Here is a 23,442-nt window from a genome sequence, read left to right as displayed (position 1 = left end):
GTACTAATAGTGGGTGCAAAATTTCAGCTTACTAACCCATTGAGGACGAACTGATTTTACTACAACACACATTTCCCATAGACACCTGCCCGAGTATACTCGGGACTGGTCCTCAACGGGTTAATCTGATAATCCCTTTATTGTTGTTGCTATAGAGTTTTATATTGTGTGTTAAATTTGTCCCATCCATTGTACAAAGCACAATTTGGTGAGATTACATGACCTTAGCACTTGAAAAGATGCTGAACTTTAAAGCCTCTGTTCTAAGTAAGCATAAATTTAAATGAAAGTCCATTTGTATTGAATCATACCTCAATCAAGTTCAAGCTTAGAGTCTACTATTTCAGATTCTGCCCATGACTAAATATCCATTTCAGACAAATTTGGGTGACTGTGTTTAGCTGGTCACATTTGGCAATTGATTAGTGAGCTTCCAGCTAGCAAGTCAAGCTCAGATATTGTTTATAAGGCATGAAGAGTGAATTCCGAGAAACAGGTGTGATGATTCGAATTCATGAAATTATTCCGTCAAGATGTTATTGACAAATTGCCCTATATCAACATAAATATGCACTGCATTGATCAGTGTTTTACTAGTAGCCATGATAAAAAATCATGGGTGTACATGATACTCGATCAGGATTCGAACCTACGACCTCCTGTCCGGAGATCAGGAGGTCGTTGGTTCGAATCCTGCTCGAGTATGTACGCCCATGATTTTTTTAACATGGCTACTATTAAAACTCTGATCAATTCAGTGCTTATTTACGTCGATGTAGGGCAATTTGTCAATCAGGTTCAAAGGTGTAATGATATCATTACGCAGCATATGACTGAAAAGCCATATCATGGAGTCTTTTTGTAGACCTATAAGGTAAAAAAAGGTCTGACATCACAAATTTCATGAAACATCATGAATTTTTAGATGAAGAAGAGTTGGAGCTATGAGAAGCAAGTTGTAGACTTTGATCAAACATGGATTAAAGAATACTTTTGCAATGAAATTCAGTAGATTAATTTCGCAGGGTATACGTACACCTGGTCATGTCAGGGTATGAAGAAAAATGTGTCGGCCTACTTTTTTCAAGACCATGAACATTGTGTGGCACAAGATTACATGAAGGGTATAATATGAGTGAGTGTGTCTGTTTTTACGAAACTCACCTGCTTTTTGATAAAGGCCAAGCATACTGCTGATTGTGTAGACAGTTTTTATGCATCTTTATTAGATTTTTCCACTCCTTTTCCTACACAAATATCTGTAAGTAGGCCCATACTTTATGGATTAAGGAACTCTTTATCATCTGTGTTCAGTGTGGTTGCAGCTCTTGCATGTTCAACTAGTCAGAATGTAGTTATTATTATTTTTTTTGGATGTGTGATACAAGGTTTCATTCCTTTGATCACCTTGAATACTGCACAAAGATAAAGGTTTCAGGCTTCTCTGCTGTATTAGATTTGTCCTTTTTTCTTATGTTTGCAAGTTCATGTGGAAAAAACAATGAAAGACAATTTGCCCTCAAGCCTACTTTTGAGTGCTCAATTTTGCATATTGTGCATACCTTTCAGGGAGCGGTGAGGTTTGGGCCCCCCACTTTTTATGCCTCCGCCACGAAGTGGTGGCAGAGGCATTATGTTTTCGGGTTGTTCGTCCTTCCGTCCGTCCGTCCGTCCGTCCTTCCGTCCGTCCTTCCGTCCATCCATAATGAATTTTGTGGACAGCATAACTAAAAACACCTTTTGAGGTATCCTAATGAAACTTGGCATGTATGTGTATTAGGGGGTGAAGTTGTGTATCAACTTTTGACTTCTCATTCAGCGATGGCTGCACAAAAACTTTAAAAATTCATAAATCTAGAATGGAAGTCCGATGTTCCATGCTCTGTCACTGATGTGCTGTACCCTAATACATGTATTGCTGTATTCACTTAATGCATATATTTGTGTGAACGTGTCCTTCAATGCAATTTCTTACTGTCTGGCATAAATTGGACATGATCTGGTTCGTGTCTGTTTGTGAACTATCTCATGATGTCATCCTTGGTCCTGTCGATGTATACTGGCAGATTTCAGACAAACATCTTTCCTCTATGGGGATGGGGAATAGGGGAGGAGGAAAGAGTAGTGTCTGGGGATTGGAGGGGGGGGGGGAGGATGGAGTAGGATCTGTTCCTCATTATACCCCCGCCAAACGAAGTTTGAAGGGGGTATATAGGAATCAGCGGACGGTCGGGCGGTCGGGCGGTCGGGCTGTCGGGCGGTCGGGCGGTTGGTCCGTTGCAAATCTTGCGTCGCGAACTACTTCCTCAGTTTTCAACCGATTCCCATAAAACTTGGCACAGATGTGTGCCTTGGGTTGTAGATGTGCAAGACGTATTTTTTGACAGTACCCAAAAGTACGTTGCCGTGGTAACGGCATATTATGGGCAAAAATGGGTACAAATCTTGCGTCGCGAACTCCTCCCACAGTTTTTGATCAATTTTTTGAAATTAGGTACAGATGTTCATCTGAATATGTTAATGTGCAAGACACATATTTCCGCAGTGGCAAAAAGTGCGTTGCCATGGTAACGGCATGTTATTGTTAAAATATAGGGCAAAATGCTTCATGGCAAAACTGCTTCATCAGTGTTCTTCCAATTCTCATGGAATTCATATTGAATGTTTGTCTTAGGATATAGGTCAGCATGACACATTTCTTGACAGTGACAAAAAGTATGTTGCCATGGTAACAGCTCACATATTATGAGCCAAAATGATGGAAAATTTTGTGTTGCAAACTACTTCCTCAGTTTTTGCCCAATTTCCATGAAACTTGGTACAGATGTGTGCCTTTGGTTGTAGATGTGCAAGACGCATTTTTCGACAGTACCCGAAAGTACGTTGCCATGGTAACGGCATATTAATGGCAGAAGATCAAGGAAAGATCTTGCGGATTTAACTACTTCCTCAGTTTTTTGACCAAAGCTTATGAAATGTTGTTTTGACCAAAGCTTATGAAATGTTGTTTGGCGGGGGTATAACCAGTCGCTGTAGCGACATTTCTAGTTGGGACTGTTTTACCCCTAAAGGGATCAAGCTGCAGGGATTCTGTGTCAGAAAAGGGTGCATTTATCCCTTTCAGGGTGCGTTTATCTAAAAATATTCTGAGGCAGAATCACCATCCTAAACGCGTTTGAGGTATTTGGCAGGGTTAGATAAATGCAACCGTGTTACAAACGCATTGAGAAACTTCATTTTGAAACACATTTGAGACCACGATTGCCTTTCTGCAAGTAGATAAATGCAATGCTGTTTTGAAACGCATTGTACCTCAAGGTCAACTTCCAGCTGTTTTTGGTTGTATTTTCTACTTTTTATTTGTGTGTGAATGATGAGGCATGTATGGTGGTATGCAGTTGACCTTTACTTCCTGGGTCGAACGGCGCAAACAGCTGCGCAGTGTCAACACTGGAATCATGATTGTATGATGGATAGATACATGTAAATGCTGTACCACGGGAATCAGGTTTTAAATCACGTTCGCAAACACCATTCGAAATGCATTTTGAAACGTAATTCTCTCTCTCAAGTTAGATAGTTTGATAAGCCTTGAACATTTTAGGACCATGATTATCGTTTTGAGACACGATCAGTGCAAAATATGGTTGTGGTTCAACTCGCTGTAGTTTAGATAGGGCCAACTGTTTCAAAACTAAAAATTTAAATAATTCAAAATGTAAGAGTAGGTGTGTTTGCAGTCGATGATTCTCTCTAATCAGATTTACTGGAGAAATATAAATGCAAGCCACGTAATAAACCTGTTGAGGACAGACTTATCTTGCTACAACACACATTTCCCATAGACACTAGCCCGAGTATAGTTGGGACTCGTCCTTAACAAGTTAAAATGGGTGATTCTCTCTAAACATACATACTTGGGAATCATAAATGTAGAATCATGTATGCTGAACAGCTTGCTACAATAGGGATTTATAGTTTTTCATTGATGCTCAGTGCATGTTCGCAAAATCAGCTCTTTCTCGAGCTAAAAAAAAAAAAATAGAAGATTAACATTACCCTTGTGAGTGGCATTATGAATGAGCGTTTTGGATCAGTGTTTCAAAATGTTGATTCTGCCTAATGTTGAAAGTTGAGCATAAATGCACCCAAAGAATTGAATTAGATGCAGACAAATCCAAACCAGTCTACAGCTACCACTCAAGGGAAACACAAAATATGGTGGTTATAGACAGGTGGTTGCTGTAGACAGGTTTGGTGTGGTGGCCATTGTGATAGATATTTTCAATGTCCTTATTTCAAGGAATTTTAACATGCAGAAGTAATAGTCCCCAACTACTGTAATTTACATACAAGTGAGAAGTTAAGTATTATAGCTGTAGTTTGGAGGGCATGATCTACCAGATTGTCATTTAACATTCTACCCACCCACTACTGAATGGTTCTGCAGGAATAAAAGTCATACGCACAGGGTCAAGATTGTTTTACTCTTGATCTCAAAATCCTCCAAAACAACTCATTGTTTTGGCATATGGAGTCAACCAGCCAAGTTTCAGTCTCTCAGTGTATAACAAGCAAATTCCAAATGGTGAAAGATGAATTTTGAGCCTTTTTGAAGAACTATATTTTGGCTTTTCCTTTGCTTTTTGTTAGCTCTATTTGAGAGGAACAAGTTTCAGATGGAGTGGATATTATCAAATTGTTCAAGCAATGCATGCCGTGAGTCACGGAACAGCAAATGACAGGGCAAATAATTTCTGCTCATGGTGATTGAGAGCTCTTTTCTTTTAACATCTCCATCCAAACCTGTTTAATTAAGGCAAGTACTGAGATGTACAGGGTGTTCAGATGCAAAAAAAAGGGAAAAAAATATGATAAATGGTATGGCTATATGATGAATTTATACATCTGAATGCTGACTAATGAAACAATGTAAACTTGTTCATGGCTGGTCAAAGCAAGGAGGTAGTGGTGGCCAAAGTACCATAGGATGTCCCCCAAAGAATTACAACGGGAGCTCCGCAATGATCTTTAAAAATAGTGAATCAATCTAAATACAAATTCAGGGTATGAAACTATAACTCATTGCCCACATCTTACAGAAAACCCCATTCGATTCGCTTCAGTGGTCAAAGAGAAATGAGGAATTTTGTAGAGGATGTCAGGAATCTCTTCCCTCCAAGTTTTGTCTATTGTATTCACACACAAGAGCATCGAAGTGCTAAACTTGGAAGAATCAGACTCATGACATGCTTTACGACAATCCACATTTCTCTGTGACCGCGTAACCAAATTGAATGGGGTTTTCTGCAAAATATAACTACGATGTTATATTTTAAGACATTGAAGTAGCATTCAGACAGTTTAATCATATTGGGTGTTATCAATGTGAAAATCTGATCGATTTTTTTTTTTTGTGGACATACTGTACATGTAGGTCACACTGAGGGAGTAGGCATGTGTGAGACAGTTGTCGTTGCCTCATATTCATTGATCAACAGATTATGTAGACATGAGCCAAACTTGACAGGAATCCTCTCTCTGATTGGGTGATAAGATCTCAACTTGTTAGAATGATTACTACTAAGATTTAGGGTCACATGCTAACGTGGGTCATTTTCACACATACAGAGTGTGTGTTATTTGAATCCTGATTCTTGTAACGCATCACTTGACTCATGATTCTAGTGATGCATCACTAGAATCATGACTCAAATGCCATATTTGGCCATGTGTGTGCGCAAAGTGAAATTGCAGAGGTTGATATGATTTGAAAAATCAGATTGCACTTCAAATGACGACTTCAAATGATGTTTTCTAGTGATGATTCTCCAGAATTTCGGCATGGAACAATAGTGTTAAGTTAAAGGGTGTGTGCAGTTCTGGTCGAGGTGAGGATTTAGCTTCTAACGTTTTGCGAGATATTCAGAAACCACTCTATGAGATGGCAAAGAGCATGCATTCTAAGGGGTATCAAAAGTTTATTTGATGAAAATCGGTTTTCAAATGGCTGAGATATCCAAAAACAAGGTGAAACAAAGAGATCCTAATAAAGTTGTGGCCTGTTGCCTTTTATTATTATCACTTTTTTTGATATCTCAGCCATTTGAAAACCAATTTTCATCAAATAAACGTTGAATCCTTCTTAAAAGTACATGCTCTTTCATATTTCATAAGAGGTTTCTCATTATCTCACTTAAGAATGTTCAAAACATGAATCCTCACCTCAACCAGTACTGTACAGTCTCTTTATAAGGTATTAATCTCCGAATCATGCATGTTTTTTTTTTGTTTTTTTTTTGGGGGGGGGGTGGTCGAGCTAACTGGTTTTTCAACCATTTCTGCAGAAAAACCAGGCACCTTTATACTGCTCAAGAATGATTCATAGGGAGTTGGAACAAGCCTCACTTTCTCGCCTTGCTCTGGAATTCCAAAACTGCAGATTCCACGAATCCTTCCTGCGGTTCTGTGTACAAAAAAAAGAAGAAAATTAATTGTAATTGTAATTTCAACATACTGTACATACTAATTCAGCATTGAAGTGACGTTTCTTGACACGTGTGAAAATGGTCTCAGTGAATTAAGCTCGCCCTTGATCTTCATGTGTTTACACATGAGAAAGGATCTTTCCCCCGTAATACAAGGTGGCAGGTTTGATGGGTTCCTCAGTCAAGACAGATGTTTTTGTCTTCTAAGGAATGTATGCTCTCACTCTCTCCTTCTCGATCTTCGTCCCACTACGCCTGTCTGCTTACTTGTAACCAAATGCAGTTGCCTAAGGGTATTCGAGGTGATAGCTGTTTGGAAAGGATGCAGCAGTTTTTCACTGCTTATATTATGCAGATTTGGCATGACAGCCAACTTCAGATTTAGGCTGAAAAGGTTTGTAGGATTTAGATACTGATGCTAAATAAGACTATGAGTGACTGTTTGGTTTGGTGCTTCAAGAGAGTATCAACCCCCCCCCCCCCCAAAAAAAAAAAAATAAAAATAAAATAAAAATAAAAAAAAATAGATAAAAAGAGGGGAGAAAAAACAAGAAGGATATTAAAGGGAGGCAGCTAATGACAAAATAGATTAAAAACAACTCGGCCAAGTGTTTTGCCTGATGGTTGATTATGTGGGCTGTTGGAATGGAATTGATTGATTTGAGTCAGGCGTATGAATGGTCTACAGTGTGCTCCCTTTATAACAAATTCCTCGGGGCTGGCACTTTTCTTTCATTATATCAAAATTTCGTTATAGCTGAACAAATAAACAATTAAAAAAGCATAGAGCAGGTAATGTTGCGGCCTGAATTTTTACTTCGTTGTTTGCGGAATTTTGTTATAAATAATCATGCTCGTTATAACGGGAGTGAACTAGCTCTACTTGAATCATGGTATAGCAGAGTCAGAGAGGTTTTATGCCTGCTCTGGATTCATCGAAACAGGTGGTCACACCCACAATATCATCTATAAAGTGTCTTTTAGAGGGCTATTCAGGTGCCAAGTGTGTACAGGAGTGGAAATCTTGTGGCCACAAGCAACATGATATCATAGTATACATTATTTCTTGAGATTGTTGATGGACATGGCATATCTGTGTGTTCAGAGTCATACATGTGGCATGTGACCTGATCGTTGGTAAAATCAGTTGACCACTGGTGGTTTAGCAGAGATTTATGGCAGCTCATTACTAATTCATGGCTTGAGTTGTCTTTTTTTACACCCTTTGGATGGCAATAAATGGTTTAATTAGGAGGTATTTATAGTATGTCTCTCCAGAATGAAGCTTTTTGTTTCAGTTTTACTGATGTCATGCACAAAGAGTATAGAGAGGTCATTGAGTACGAAAGTGTGATGTCGTAGCCATTCATCGCCATGGAAACTTTACCTGCTCCCATTGTTTGTGCACCTGTTTCCAACCCATCATCACCTTAATTGTCATTCTAAAGAGGAGGCAGTGGACACTCTCTCAGGTGCATGGTCATTCTCAATTGGCTAGTCTGTTGCAAACGTCATAAGTAGTGCATTGCTTGCAAAGATTTCTGTGAATGATTGAGACTAAGCATATGGTAGATATCATGATCGTCTATGCATTATCAAGAGGTATTAACAAATTGTTATGTGTATGTCTGGCAAGTTGTTACCATGACAACTAAGAATAGCTCAAAGGATGTATTCGTCTGTAGGCATTATACATACAAGAAAGAGGGGGGGGGGAGAAAAATATAAGGCAGGGATAGCCTCCATATCTATTTATAAACATACTGATTCTGTAACTTCTGATTTGAAAAGATTTATTGTTATGTGTGTGTGTTGCCATGACAACTAAAAAAAGATAACTTCAGGGATGTATACAATATGTATTTGTACATCTATATATTTATATTGTTATACATTATATACATACAATAAGAAGGGGAGGGAAGATGGAAAGAGATAGAGAGAGAGAGAGAGAGAGAGAGAGAGAGAGAGAGAGAGAGAGAGCAGAAATAGCCTGCATATCTATTTCCATTTGTGGACATTTTGATTCCTGAAACTATGAAACACACTTGTTAAAAGGCATCGTTGCCCCATCCTGTAATTGAACAGTTATCTGAAATGGATCAGAGTCTCGAGGGGACACGTACACTCATCACCCCCTGACTGTGAGTGTGACACACCCACTAGGATCTTGTATCAACACTCTGTGATAAACCAAGGAAACCAACTATGTTAAGTGTGTGTCTTGATTTGTGGAGATTTATGTAGCCAGTCTTTCACAAAATGAACGTTTTGTAAACTGATGTCACAGAATTAACCCAGTTTACATCCTATATATGGAAATAAAATGGAACAAACAATTAACCCTCTAAGAACTGTTGGTAGGCTATAATTCACACAAGAAAGAAAAGAAGGAAACAATGTGTATTACATGAACTTAAAGAGGAAATCTAGTCCAAATATAAGTTAGTCTGATAAAAAAGAGTAAAAGTCAATGGTAGAAATTTGACTGAAATCAGATGAAAACTAAGGAAGATATGGCATTTTGAAGTTTTGGTAATTTCCGCAATAACAATTCTTGTACAGTGGATATGAATATGCAAATGAGTGAGTAAACCATGTCATAACCTCACAGTTTTCCTTTAATCGTGTACAAAGAAATGATGAAAATTCAATGTTTCTGTCATTGAAGTCTGAAACATGATGTTATTCCTGGTTGAATAACTTCAGAATAGTGATCAGTCAGACATACCAGCTAGATTTGAGCCTCGGGCATAATTGTGTTTGAATGAAAAACTGGAAATTTGAGACGCTTATGTACAAACTATATTCCCTATGGTAAGTTGTGAGGGGATAACATGCTCACTTTGTCATTTGCATATTTATATTGACTGTTCAAGAACTGTTTCCTGAAAAATTAGCAAAACTTCAAAATGTCATAACTTTCATTTTTCACTCAATTCCAATCAAAATTTTTCTATTTAACTTGTGATATTTTACTCTTTCTTATCAGACTAACTTATATTTGGACTGGATTTCCCCTTTAAATACTTTAATTGGGAACTTTTGTTCTTACAGCCAAAAACAAAACAAAACAAACAAACAAGCAAAGGAATGAACATAAATTCTCATTAGCTCATTGGCTTTCTGGCTCTTGATTCAAGTCTTCAACTAAAACGACAGTTTGTGGTTGTTTGCGATGGATTATGATGATGGGGCCCCATTACACTGGTGCTGGTACGGTCGCGTTCATCTGTTGCAGCGAGTTGTCACGAGTCCCATTCATGTGGTTGCTTTCTCGACATAGTCTTCACTATATCTCCTCAGCATCCAGGAATACCCAGTGGTGCAGGCCGACAGTCTCCCTGGTCTTGGAGCTGGTCGACAATCGAGGGTCGCCTTCCCATCTCTGCTTTGTGCAGTGGGCCTTTTAACCCTTGGGGAAACCCTTCAAATATTTAAATTATCAAATCACTCAATAGCCAGAGCACTAGAGCACATTATCCTAATTAATGTCCATATTGCCTTGAAATATAAATGTGTTCCAACTCATGCGATTGCAAACAATGGCCATTTGATTTTGATAACAATAAATGAACCATTTATCACAACTCACTCTCACTTTGGAAAGCATTATTTCCATCACAGACAGACAGAATATCACAATAATTACATAATTCAAAAGCAATTCACTTACCACTATCTGTTGGTGTCTGGAGATAAGATTGACTTTGACGGCAGCGGCCCCGGTGACGTCACCGTAACAGAGTGGCGATAATTTACACTGGGTGTTTAGGGAGACAGCACCACCACTTGATGTCCCTTTCACGGCCTGATATCCAACTGCTGCTCCTCCGCACACGTAGCCCCAACCTTGGCTTTACGGAGAGCGGTCCAAAATTCCTTCTATTAACATGTTAAACATTCTGCATAGATTTACATAGTCAAGTACTTGTTTTCCGAATTCAACGCCAATATGCCTTAGTGGAGGGGAGTGTTGGTCAATCTACTTGTGACAACTTATATATATATATACATATATATATATATATTTTGTGTGTGTGTGTGTGTGTGTGTGTGTGACAATTCTTGTGAAAAACATGAGTTCAAGGCTGTTGTAAAATGGTTTGAAAGGTTACCTGACTTTAAAAAAATCATTGAAAAAATAAACTATCAAAAAAATTACAATACAACATAGATTCTGTTCTTACAAAACAATGCAAAAACCTTTCAAAAGTTTAAAACTGTTTTGCTAGATAATTATTCTGATACAGTAATTATAAATGTATCATACATTATGTATTTGTGTATAAGTATTCTTCTGTTTTAAACAAAGCTGTACCAACTACAAAAAAGGAGAAAAAACCACTATAATGTTGATGATACAATTTGATCCCTATTTTGAAATCAAAGATACGTGTATGAAATAATGATTTAAAAAATCAAACCAGCTATTAAAAGATTTACACTCCTTTATTTTGACACTAGTTTAATGTCATGCAAAATTGGCAAATAATTCCACCCAGCAAGAATTTTCACCTGTATAGTACAGACATGGATGCAGTTTTATGTTCACTGTTATACATGTAAATATGGCTACCTTCTCATAATGATCTATGACAGCCTAGCTCAAAACCCATAAAATGTTGCAGAATAGAATTCTTTGTAATGGATCAAAATATGTCAAGAGGGTGTTCTGACTCTTGTTTTTAAAGTTTGTCATACCTGAGAGAGTAATCATTCTTTACCTACTGTCAAAATTTGGCAACTTAAGGCAAAATGAAATCAAGATATAAGCAATTTTTATGGACCATGTTGTTTTTGTTTTAGTTTTTTGTTTTTGTTTTTTAACAGGCACTGCTTTCACTGGAAAATGGAATGCATTTTCCTTGATACTTCTGCACAGTATGCCTGCGTGACCCTAATCTTAAAATCCACTATTCTCCCTTTGCAGGATGAAACTGCACCTCTTTATCTCAATCAATTTTTGAATGGGTTAGGATGGTCCAATGTTAACAAGTTATAAATCATTTCAAAGCTTAGAGCTTACTCTCGTAAGTTGTGAAGAAAATGCAAATTAATTTTGGCCTTTATTTTGTGGGTTTAGCTGGGTGGTCACATTTTGTCCCCTACAAAAACTTTGGGATGGTATAAAAATGTAGGGATAGAATGAAATGTGAGACATATATAAAGTTCCTTACCAAAAGGTGTTAAATCCATTTTGATCAAATTAGAATGACTGTAAAGATGTATTAATTTGAAGAATTATTTTCATGGAGTAAACTCTTCAACATTTTGAAATTTTCATGCGAAAATGGAGATATCTGGCAATGAAAAATTAGAATTGTTCCAAAAGGTGCTAAATCCAGCAGGAACCAATCAGAAACCTGCTTGTATGCATGTATACGGGTGCACGTCACGAGAATGACACCAACGAGTCATACAGCCCACAAGTCATACAGTTCACAAGTCATACAGCCCACGAGTCATACAGCTGCATACAGCCCATGAATGAGTTCGACACTAAGCTATATAGCAAGACCCATGAGACCGACACATTACGCGCCGTGTTGTATCTGTCGAACTCGTGGGCTGTTTTTACCTAGTGTCAAACTCATGGGCTGTATGACTCGTGAACTGTATGACTCATGAACGTGTTTTCAATGTCAAACTCGTGGGCTGTATGACTCGTGGGTGTCGGTCTAGTGGGATGACTCCCATGTATACAATGTACTGTGATCCCAGCTTATGCCAGACTGGCTAGCTTTTCTGCCTGTGATGGTTTCCAGATGACCCACTTATGTTATCACTGGCTGTAAAAATTGTTCCTTTCTCTGTATAAGAATACTTGGAAGGAAACAGGAAGGGAATGTGTGGGGATGAAAAAAAATATCCCATAAAAATGCACCAAGTCACAGAAGCTAGTAAAGAAAACAATGTTTTCTGTGACTTGATGTATTTTTACTTCCTGCACATCAGTGTGGTAATTGTTTTTCTTCCTATGAAGGTGCTGAACCGATGAAATTCAAAAACATTGATTCTTTAAAAATCACTGGAGATATGTAGGTTTTTCCAAGGCACATTTCCTTTATTCCAAATGGGCTACAATCATGGAAAATAAAGTCATTTCATGAAAACCATTAGAAGCAGTGTGCAACAAAAATCTTGGTTTTTCTCCTTTACCATCATAAGTGAATTTAGCACGTTTTGGAGAGAAACTCTTTAAGTATTGGTACAGGCTTTATGGGAGTGAACAGATGACATTTCTTGTCTTTGAAGAAGCGGCATATAGTCAGGTCATAATGTGACCCTGTATCACAAAACCAACAAAAAGTCGCCAGACATGGATTGTTAGTTAAGGGTAGATTCTTAAAGAGCAGACTCTAAGCTCTAAAATTATGTAATATAACTCAATTCAAGTGGACTCCCCTAACCTATCTAAATATTGGAAAGAAAGCACACACCCTGGGAAAGTGTGAATTGAGAAAAGAGGCTCTGAAGTACAGGGTCTATTAAGCTCTTATTCTTTACCAAGCTGTGCTAGCTGTACAAGAGAGTGGCAAAACACAGGATGTAAACCTCTGGAGCAACAACAATGAAGGGATTATCAGATGAAGCTGAAATTGAGCATGTTCTTTTAACACATTCTGTCCATGATTAATGGCAACTTTCAAAGCAGTAGCTTTATCCTCTCAAAAGTTATTAGACTTGCAAGTGAAGAGTATGTAAAGGATTTCAAGAAATGAAAAGGGGACTCTACGACATACCTGATCATTCTACAACCCCTTTTGGGGGGTTGTAGAATGATCAGGTATCCCCCCAAAAGGGGTTGTAGAAAAACTGCTGAAAACACACTTTTCCATTCATGTTATGATCCTAAACTCAAGATTAATGTAGAAGAAGGATTATAGTTCTTTCAGAAAATATGAAGAAGTTTTTTGAGTTCTCATGTAAAATCAAGGGGTGCGATTTTTTGTTTGTTTTGTGATGCAGGGTCACATATAATATAAAGGGAACCACTTGTGAAGGTTCAAGGTTGTCTGATCTTCATACTGTATGTTACTATCAAGGATTTTTTTTTTTCATGAATGAATGCACTGAATGCAGGCATGATATTCTGTAGATTAAAATTTGAATTAAAATGTTAATTTGCTCTGTGAATTTCCATTTATGAAAATCACCTTAATACTTTGATTTCCAATTAAAAACAAACAAACAAACAAACAAACAAACAAACTTAAGAACCCCCAATACCATCCTTGTGTGTATTGCTAATCTTTGACATTTGTCTTGACCACACCTCCTGCCACACCCCCTGCCACACTCCCTGCCACACCCCCTACCCCTGCCCCTCCCCTTCTCAGGTCACCTGATCCTGAACACCGTGGACTGTACCAATCCCAACGGTGGACGTCTTCCTGTCAATGTGGACATCATGCTCAGTGACTTTGCTGGGGGTGCCTCAGGCTTTCCCATGAATTTCTTTGGTGGCAAGTACACTGGTGAGTAGGTTGTTTTTTTATTTTTATTTATTTATTTATTTTTTTTCAACAGGGTTCATGCAGTTATGGAAACTTGGAAAAGTCATAGAATTTTGATTTTTTTTTCCAGGCCGGGAAAAGTCATGGAAAAAGCAGAATTGTGGATATATCATGGAAAAGTCATGGATATTTATAAATTTGCATATTTTTTGCCTTTTATTGATCTCCTTTTTTTGCAGGGTAATTTTGTTTTTAAGGAAAACATTTCATTGAATAAAATCAGACTAGCTTGTTTGCTATGTACATATGTTGTTAGGTGTGGTATACACACTGTTGTTTACATCAACACTACTTATCTAATAGTGATTTTCATAATTCATTTAATACTTGTCTAACCACTTGGGTTTGCATGAAGTTACCATAAGAAAACTGATCCTGGATTTCTCTAACTCGGTCAACCTCCGGCTGCACTATTTTGTGTGGGCATAAGGTCATAGCAAAGACACTATTTTTCCAGTAATCATCGAGGGAGATTTGATCGTAAGTTGTATCTTAAAGTTTAGGAGCGTGTGTGAACCCGCATTGTGAGTGGAGCTAATATGGACAGTTACAAGTTTTCGACCTAAATTTCAAGTTTGGCAACTGTGTGTGTGAACATAACTATGGGCACACTGAGACCTGCATGGGATTGCTGACTTTACAGCTAGGTGTAGTTTAGAAGGATTTCTGCTGAGTGATGAAAAAAAAAAACAAGCTTGGTGTCTTGGGGCATGAAAAGATAAATCACAATAGGAATACCAAAGCAGTGCTTTGCCACTATTTTATTATTAGTGTTGTTTTCTTTTGATGCAAGAACTCTCAGAAATTTCTGTAGTAAGATCTGAGACAAATAATGGGACATGAGGAAGAGATGGAACTGAAAAGTTTTTGTGCTCTGATCGTGACATGCAACATGGATGTGATAGAAATTATTTTCACAAAGGAACAAGTTCTACAAGTTGCACACACACACACACACACACACACACACACACACACAAAGGAAATCAGATAATAACAACTAATTCGTTTTCAGCTAGATTACATTCCTTTGTACATTCAAAGAAATTGTATTCACTCATACACACACACGCTTACACATGAACACACATCTCCATACGTGTATTACTGCCGCTGTGTCAGCCCTTTTATTTCCACACAGTACCCACATTGCATTATAGGACCTATAGTCTCGCATGTACCACTGATATACAGACGTATAACACGCAATCTGAAAATGAGCCTTTAGACAATTGAAAGACACACAAAAGTGCTTACATTCATATGCCATCCTATTCATTCATTTATACACTAAAATAGCTATGGTAAGGGATAACACAGAAACCGTGCAGAATCTCTAATGTATTATTTTGCAGTAGAACTATTCATACTTGGACTTTTGTCTGGAGTTTCCAGGGTACTTTAAGCTACTTTACTCCTTGTTGATTAACTTGTTGAGGAAGAGTCTCGAGAGTACTCGGGCATGTGTCTATAGGAAATGCATGTTGTAGCAAAATCAGTCCATCCTCAATGGGTTAACAATTTGTGTACTGGGTATTTCACAAAAACTATGTTTTCCAGGGATAATGCCAAGACAGTATACACACAACTTTCTACACCTGTTTATGAGAGTCTCTAGTGTACGCCAGCTTCATTGTCTTTCAAATGTCGCAAACTGAACTTGTTTTAAAATATTTAATCTTTTTAAATGCTTAGTCTGATCATTTGTTTTATCACAATTACAAACTATCCAATTTAGATTTCATCAAATCACAAAGAAAACGTTTACATTGTTTTAAGCATTTTAAAATATCGGGGGCTTAGAACCAAGAGGGCATTATTGCCATTTTAGGGGATATTGAGATATTGGTGTCATGTTGTTGAGCTGGATCTCCTCTGCATTATTGTGTCAGTTTTGAATTATTTTCACTTTCAGTAAAATGTTCAAAATTAGAACCACATGGGCACTATTTTACCTGACATTTGGAACAGCGCCTATAAATCTACCCACTTTTGATTGAATGAACTTTTTATGTCATGAAAATGTATTGTTTTGTCTTTATTTCCAATCAAATCATGGAACATGATAGCACCCTTCTGGCTCTCAGCTGACAATATATATATAAAGTATACGTTTCAATAATTTTGAATCTCTATCTATAGAATGATAAAATCAAATATACTCAAATTATGGCCACTGACATTTAAAAATGTTGTCTCCAATTAATGCAGACATTATGTTGCTGGATTCCAAGAGAGACACTGATATAATAGTGAAACATCATTTTACTCTGTTTGACATTATGTTATATATTCATTTAATTGTTACCCGTTTATTTATTCTCTTTGTTTTATCCTGCGTGGTTGGCTTACTCACTTGTACAGAACTGCTTTCCAAAGGTGCCCTGCAATTTAAGTAATGTATGTATGTATACATCATGAAAATACATGGAGCATTTTGTAACATGAATTATACCAGTCAGGTTATAGAAAACTATCGAGTAAATCAATCAATGTAAATGCATCATGCCAATACTCTATCAGACATCAATATCATTGCAGCAGAAAGAAACCCACGTACCAGCACACACTATAAACAAAGGCAGAAAAATTGAGAAAAAAAAAATCAACTCATCCCAGCTCATTGAATGCACACTGATGTGCTCATTTCCTTCGGCTCAAATTAAGTCAAATTCTATGCTTCTCAATATTATTATTTTTTTTTTTTTGAAATTATGGAGGGACCTACAATTCTGAACATTACACAGCAGTGCATTGTACAAAATGGTGGCAATGTATGATTTTCTTTCATTTTCCATTGATGAAAAAATCAATCAATTTGTCTGATGCAAGTTGCATGAATTCTATTAATGGCTACCATTTTACCTCTGCAAGACTGCTAATTTAAAAAATGAACTCATCAACAAATTGCTAATGCAGTAAAGGCACATGTAATTATGCGTCATTAATTATGAAGCGGGGGGGGGGGGGGAGCTGGTTTTTGTTCCTTGGCAACACCAGATGTTGCACAGTCAAACAATTTCCAATGATGTCATGCTCTTTATGGATGACTTTCAAGAAATTTAATGATATATGACATGAGTCATTGTTGGATATCCAATTTGGTTAGTTTTTGAGCCAAATTGTGCGGTTGCCCAGTCAAACAGTTTCCATTGATGTTTTACTCTTCAGAGATGGCTTTTATGATGTATGACGTAAAGTCATTGTACATTTCAGGGCCATGTTTTTAAAAGTGGGGAGGGGGGCAGTTTATATTTTTGATGCCACTTCTGGGTTTCATTGGCTGACAAGCAAAAAAAAAGAAAGCCAAACAAACAAACAAAGACACAAAAAAGGCCTTGAACAACAACTTCCTGGTAAACCTTTCTGGGGTTCATTGGCTTGAAAGCAAAAATCATATCAAATGCAAGGCTGGTGCAAGGGGGGGGGGGGGCTCCCCCTTTGCGTCGCCCCTGCATTTAAAGGCATTATTTACCATGTGCAGGTGAAACAAAAACCCAGCTTTAGTGCTGCAAAATAGTTCTAGAATGTGAGTTAGGGATAGAAACAAACATTGTAAAATTTTAATTAGGATAATCAATGGTAAGTATTGTTAAAGATACAACATGTGAACAATAGTTATAATAAAACTGTTTCCAGACTAAACTTTCTACTGTCCACGGTGATGTCTGCCTACATTTTAGGCTTTATTGCAAAATTTTTATATGGTAGAATGTTTTGTGATACAAATGACTTACACATTTGCATGAAATGTGATAACTCGAACATTTTTAAAATCAGTGCTCCCAAAGGTAAACTGTACCTTTAATAGGATTAAGGAAGACAGGTTTGTGCTAAAGCCATAATGGTGTTACCACAAACCTTATATGTGACCCTGCATCACAAAACCAACAAAAAGTCACCAAGCATGGATTTTTAGTTAAGGGCAGATTCTTAAAGAGCAGACTCTAAGCTTTAAAATGATGTATAACTCGATTCAAATGGGCTATACTAACCTATCTAAATGTTAGAAAGAAAGCACACACTCTGGAAAAGTGTGAACTGAGAAAAGAGGCTCTGAAGTACAGAGTCTATTCAAGCGCTTAATCTTTACCAAGCCGTGCTAGCTGTGCAATGAAAGGGACAAAAAACATGATGTTAACCACCAGAGCAACGACAATGAAGGGATTACATCAGATAAAGCTGAAATTGAGCATGATCTATTAACACATTCTGTCCATGATTAATGCCAATGTTCAAATCAGTAGTGTTATCCTTTCAAAAGTTATTAAACTTGAAAGTGAAGAGTGTGTAAATGATTTCAAGAAATAAAAAGGGGACTCTAGGACATACCGGATCATTCTATTCTCCCCCATAAAAGGGTTGTAGAAATACTGCTGAAAACACACATTCCCATCAATGTTATGATCCCAAACTAAAGAATAATGTAGAAGAAGGACAACTCTTTCAGAAAGTATGACAAACTCAATATTGACTCGGTTGACCCATTTCACCTTTTTTGAGTCCTCACATAAAATCAAGGGGTACAACTTTTTGTCCGTTTTGTGATGCATGGACACATATGATATACAGCATCTTTGATAGTATGTCTGTAAGCACTGGGTTTGAGGCTGACGTTGTGTAATCAGCATTTTATAAAAACCCGATAAGGGAGCTTATCAAGGATCAATAATGATATTATCTATGATATAGTCTTGTACCCATGGTTATGCATAAGACACATTTTTGGCAAGATAACTAATGATAAGAATAGGCTGCAAGTGACACGTGTGAGAGGTCAACATTTTAGATAAAACTTCAGCTTACTTCTTTGAAGTGGGATGATTGATTACTGGAAAAAAAAGCCTATAATGTGTACAGATTTTTCATCAAGGACCACAAATAATCTTGACTTTTTAGGTTCTACAGTATGTCCCAAAAAAAATTACAACGGGGCCCTCCGCAATGATATCTTTAAAAATGGTGAATCAATCTAAATACAAATTTAGGGTATGAAACTATAACTCATTGCCCGCATCTTACAGGAAACCGCACTCGATTTGCTTCAGTGGTCAAAGAGAAATACGGAATTTTGTAGAGGATGTCAGGAACCTCTTTTGTCCAAGTTCTGTTTATTATTCCCACACAATATCATCGAAATGCCAAACTCGGAAGAATCTGATTCATGACATGCTTTACAACGATCCACATTTCTCTGTGACTGCTTAACCAAATTGAATGGGGTTTTCTGCAAAATACAGCTAAGATGTTATATTTTAAGACCCTGAAGTAGCACTTAGACAGGTTGATCATATTAGGTGTTATCAATTCGAAAATCTGGTTGTAAATTTTGGGGCGACTTACTGCAGTATGTCCCCCAAAAAATTACAATCAGATTTTCGCATTGATAATGCCCAATATGATTAAATCTTTTTAATGCTACTCCAGGGTCTTAAAATATAACATTTTAGCTCTATTTTGCAGAAATCCCCATTCGATTTGGTTAAGCGGTCACAGAGAAATGTGGATTGTTGTAAAGCATGTCATGAATCGGATTCTTCCGAGTTTAGCATTTCGATGATATTGTGTGTGAATAATAGACAGAACTTGGACAAAAGCGGTTCCTGACATCCTCTACAAAATTCCGTATTTCTCTTTGACCGCTGAAGCAAATCGAATGGGGTTTTCTGTAAGATGTGGGCAATGAGTTATAGTTTCATACCCTGAATTTGTATTTTAATTGATTCACTATTTTTAAAGATATCATTGCGGAGGGCCCCGTTGTAATTTTTTTTTGGGACATACTGTACTGTGATACCGGCTTTACTCAGATGAAGGAGCATCTAGACGTTGATAGGTTTGCTGAGATTGAATGATGGAACAAGGGGACTGAGAAGCAGGGAGGAGGTTACTGTATACATGCCAGATATTTAGGTTTATATTTTTGCAAATTTTGCAAGTCAGGTGCTGTTGAAAGTGAAGAGTATGCAAAGGGTTTTTAAGAAATGAAAATGGGACTTTATAAGACAATGACAGCTTGCCACACTATTCTACAAAAAAAAAAAGTGTTCTAGAAATACTGCTAAAAACACAATGCCCAAATTCGTTTCACGATCCTAAACTTTAGCATAATGAAGAAGAACACTTGCTCTTTTAGGAAACAAGGAAAACTAAAGATTGACTAGGTTGACCCGTTTCACCTATTTGGAGTTCTCACCCAATCGGATAAAATCAGTGTGTGCGACTTTTTGTTGGCTTTGTGATGCAAGGTCAAATTACATTCTGATGCACTGCCAGATATATGGAATCGCCTACCGGATCACATCAAACAGTCCAAGTCGGTCAGAACATTTAAGACAAAGCTTAAGAATCACCTAATATTGTCATATAGTCATTGAAACACTTTCAAATCTCCAAAACACACTGAAGGCCTCAACACTTTCTTGCACTCACAATTCAACACATGCGATCCACCTCGCACCCCCCCCCCCCCCCCAGCCCCTGCGCTCCCATCCCAATACTTGCCCTTGATAAACATTTGTCAACTCGCTTGTTTCAGCTCTCGGGCATAAGCTTATAGGATACAGCCTAGCTTTTTCTGCAATTGCTCCCCTTAGATTGTACCTTTAACCTGTTGAGGACGGACTGATTTTGTTACAGCATACCTTTCCCATAGACACCTGCTTGAGTATACTTGGGACTCGTCCTCAACGAGTCAAATTATTTTTCTTTATTATTAATGTACTGTGTAATTTGTTTTAAATATTGTCAATATTGTGTATTCATCAAGTTTACTAATTCATCTTCAAAAATCCTATGATTTGTACAAAAGAAAAATGTATTTGCATATTATGTTGGTCATGAAATTGCAGAAATAAATAGATATCAAATGAATATCAAAATATGAAATCTACATGTATGCTGTGTAACCCTGCAGAAGAGTGGAAAGAACAGTTCATCAAGCGGGAGCGCAAAAAGCTGCTGTACTACAAGACACAGGTGGTACGTGACGTCAACCCCGTGGTCTACTGTCCCTTTGCTGGGTACTTTGTGGAGGCTCATCCCTCCGACAGGTGAATATGGGCCACCTTCCCTGGTTAAGCTCTGAAAATTGTTGTCAAAGTCAACTTAAATTGCTTAATTGTTTTGTAATCTGGCAGATGTGCAAATCTTATTTAAAAGCACAAAATAGACCCGGTGGTTGCGGGGGCGCTGTTGGATGATACCGCCGATCACCACTAGCATTGATACGAAGATTGCTGAAGTTGAGCTGACATCAAGAGTAAAGTGGGTAGGTGTTGCTAGGTAGGTACGTTGCCTTCGTTGCCTCTTGTGCGTCATGCAGTCTGTAGTGGTGATGCCAGCTGGGGTGCACGCTTCTTAGTATGAAGTCACAGAAGAAGTTTGCTAAAGCTGTCATCATCAGCCGAATCATGAACCGAGCTGTGATCGGACCACTGACTACAGTGGATCAGACTTCTTCGGATTCGTGGAAATGGGTCACAGCGTAAGCGCTGAAGAGGAGTTGATAGCATAGGTCTCTGTAGGAAACTTGTGCCGTGCGCCCATGTACGCATTCGACTAAACCACCGGGCCTATGTGCCTTTAATGTATGTGGATTATATGTGTTTTGTGCTATAGTGGACTTGCTGTATCATATAATGTGCTGAAGATATTTATCATTCATGGGGAGGGTAAAAAGACATTGATCACAAACATCCAAGGCTTCCATCACAGGAAATTCATGGAGCTTTAATTGTTCTGTCACATGCAGATGCTGCATTCTGCAGTAAAGACACATTTACACAACAGTGTACAATGTACGTGTGGACAGTTTGAAGATGCTTTGTTTTGCTCATAACAATTAATATACAGTATGTCCCCAAAAAATTACAATCAGATTTTTGCATTGATACCTCCCAATATGATGAAATTGTCTAAGTGCTACTTCAGGGTCTTAAAATATACAACATCTTAGCTCTATTTTGTGGAAACCCCATTCAGTTTGGTTAAGTTGTCACAGAGAAATGTGGATTGTTGTAAAGCATGTCACGGGTCTGATTCTTCCAAGTTTAGCACTTGGATGCCCTTGAAACTGCATAATTAATGTGTGAAAACAATGGACATAACTTGGGGGGAAGGGATTCCTGACATGCTCTACAAAACTCCTCAATTTTCTTTGACCATTGAAGCAAATGGGGCTTTCTGTAAGATGTGGGCAATGAGTTAGCTTCATGCCCTGAAATTGTTTTTGGATTGATGTACTATTTTGTAAAGTTATCATTGCAAAAGGTCCCATTGTATTTTTTTTTTTTTTTTTTTTGGGGGGGGGGAACATATGGTACAATGCATTAATGTATACAATGTATATATTTCAAATCCTTTATGGTCCTGTTTCCATAGCTACATCCGTGAAACAAACACAAAAAATGATCCTGCTGACCTCAACGCTCTCATCAGGAAATTTTCACCTGAGATTAAGACCTGGACCCCAAGACCAGGGGCAGTCCTGGACCTTCAAAAAGCCCTAGAAGGAGACAGGTACAGTGAACATAAGATGTCTTGTCTTTTCTTGGAACACATCCAAGCCTTTGTATTGTGAGAATGAACTTGAATGTTGAAAGGCATGTTGTTCATATACTACTCCTGAAAAGAAACATACCTTTGTCTGTAGGATTGCTGTTATTTTTTTTTGTTCCCAGAGTCCACTGTACTGTAAAAGTGGATATTTTCGCGCGATTAATTTTTCGCGCTCAGCGGGGTAAGAAGAGTTTCGCGTTTTTTTAATTCTGCGGAATCAAGCCATTAACTACTGGAACATATGGCAAGCAAAAATATTTGCGTGCTTTTATTTTCGTGCTAGTTTCGGGTTGCGCGAAATGCGCCAAAATTTCAACACCGCAAAAATTTCCACTTATTTTACAGCACCATACTGGTACTGACAATGCGACAGGGCTGTTCCAGGATGGTGCACAACAACAAAGCGAACACAAAGCAAACATGTTGATTGTGTTGGGTCTTGATACTTGACATTATTTTTGTTAAGTCAAACTCATTGAAGACAATCTTCATTACCGGTAATTAGACTTCATGTCTATGTTATCAAGCGACCGAGCTTGGGGAGGACCTGGTGTGGGAAGGGGGTGTGTCCCACCTGCAACGGTAGGGGGCTTTTTCAATTTTTAGCTTGTAATGGTGCGATCTGGTGCATACTTAGTGACAATTTCTTACTTATTTTGAAAGACAAAGGGGAATTATACCTTCAATTGCAACTATCACATAATCCTTGGAGCTATATGTCCTGATGCGTGAGAAAAATGGGTGCCATGCGTGAGATCATGAGACAGACCCTAAATGTGTGAGACTTGGTAGCTCTGTCTCTATGTTATTGACACCTGGATGTAGTGGAAGTGCACCAGGTGCATGATTTTGAAGAGTTTTGGAGAGAATTTTCG

The 23,442-nt window shown here is 37.9% G+C and overlaps 1 protein-coding gene across 1 annotated transcript in view; it reads left to right on the top strand.

Annotated features, from left to right (window-relative positions):
• LOC140243984 (cytidine monophosphate-N-acetylneuraminic acid hydroxylase-like) overlaps nucleotides 1-23,442 on the top strand; it is a 109,588-nt gene that overhangs the window by 49,236 nt on the left and 36,910 nt on the right. Inside the window, exons 7-9 of the mRNA XM_072323646.1 lie at nucleotides 13,832-13,969; nucleotides 20,925-21,060; nucleotides 22,391-22,528. Coding sequence (XP_072179747.1) covers nucleotides 13,832-13,969; nucleotides 20,925-21,060; nucleotides 22,391-22,528 — 412 coding nt within the window. The remainder of the gene's footprint in view (nucleotides 1-13,831; nucleotides 13,970-20,924; nucleotides 21,061-22,390; nucleotides 22,529-23,442) is intronic.

This window comes from Diadema setosum, chromosome 20 (assembly GCF_964275005.1).
Source record: "Diadema setosum chromosome 20, eeDiaSeto1, whole genome shotgun sequence".
Classification (NCBI taxonomy): domain Eukaryota; kingdom Metazoa; phylum Echinodermata; class Echinoidea; order Diadematoida; family Diadematidae; genus Diadema; species Diadema setosum.
The sequence above is the reverse complement of the archived record's forward strand: the minus strand, read 5'-3'. Positions and strand labels throughout refer to the sequence as shown.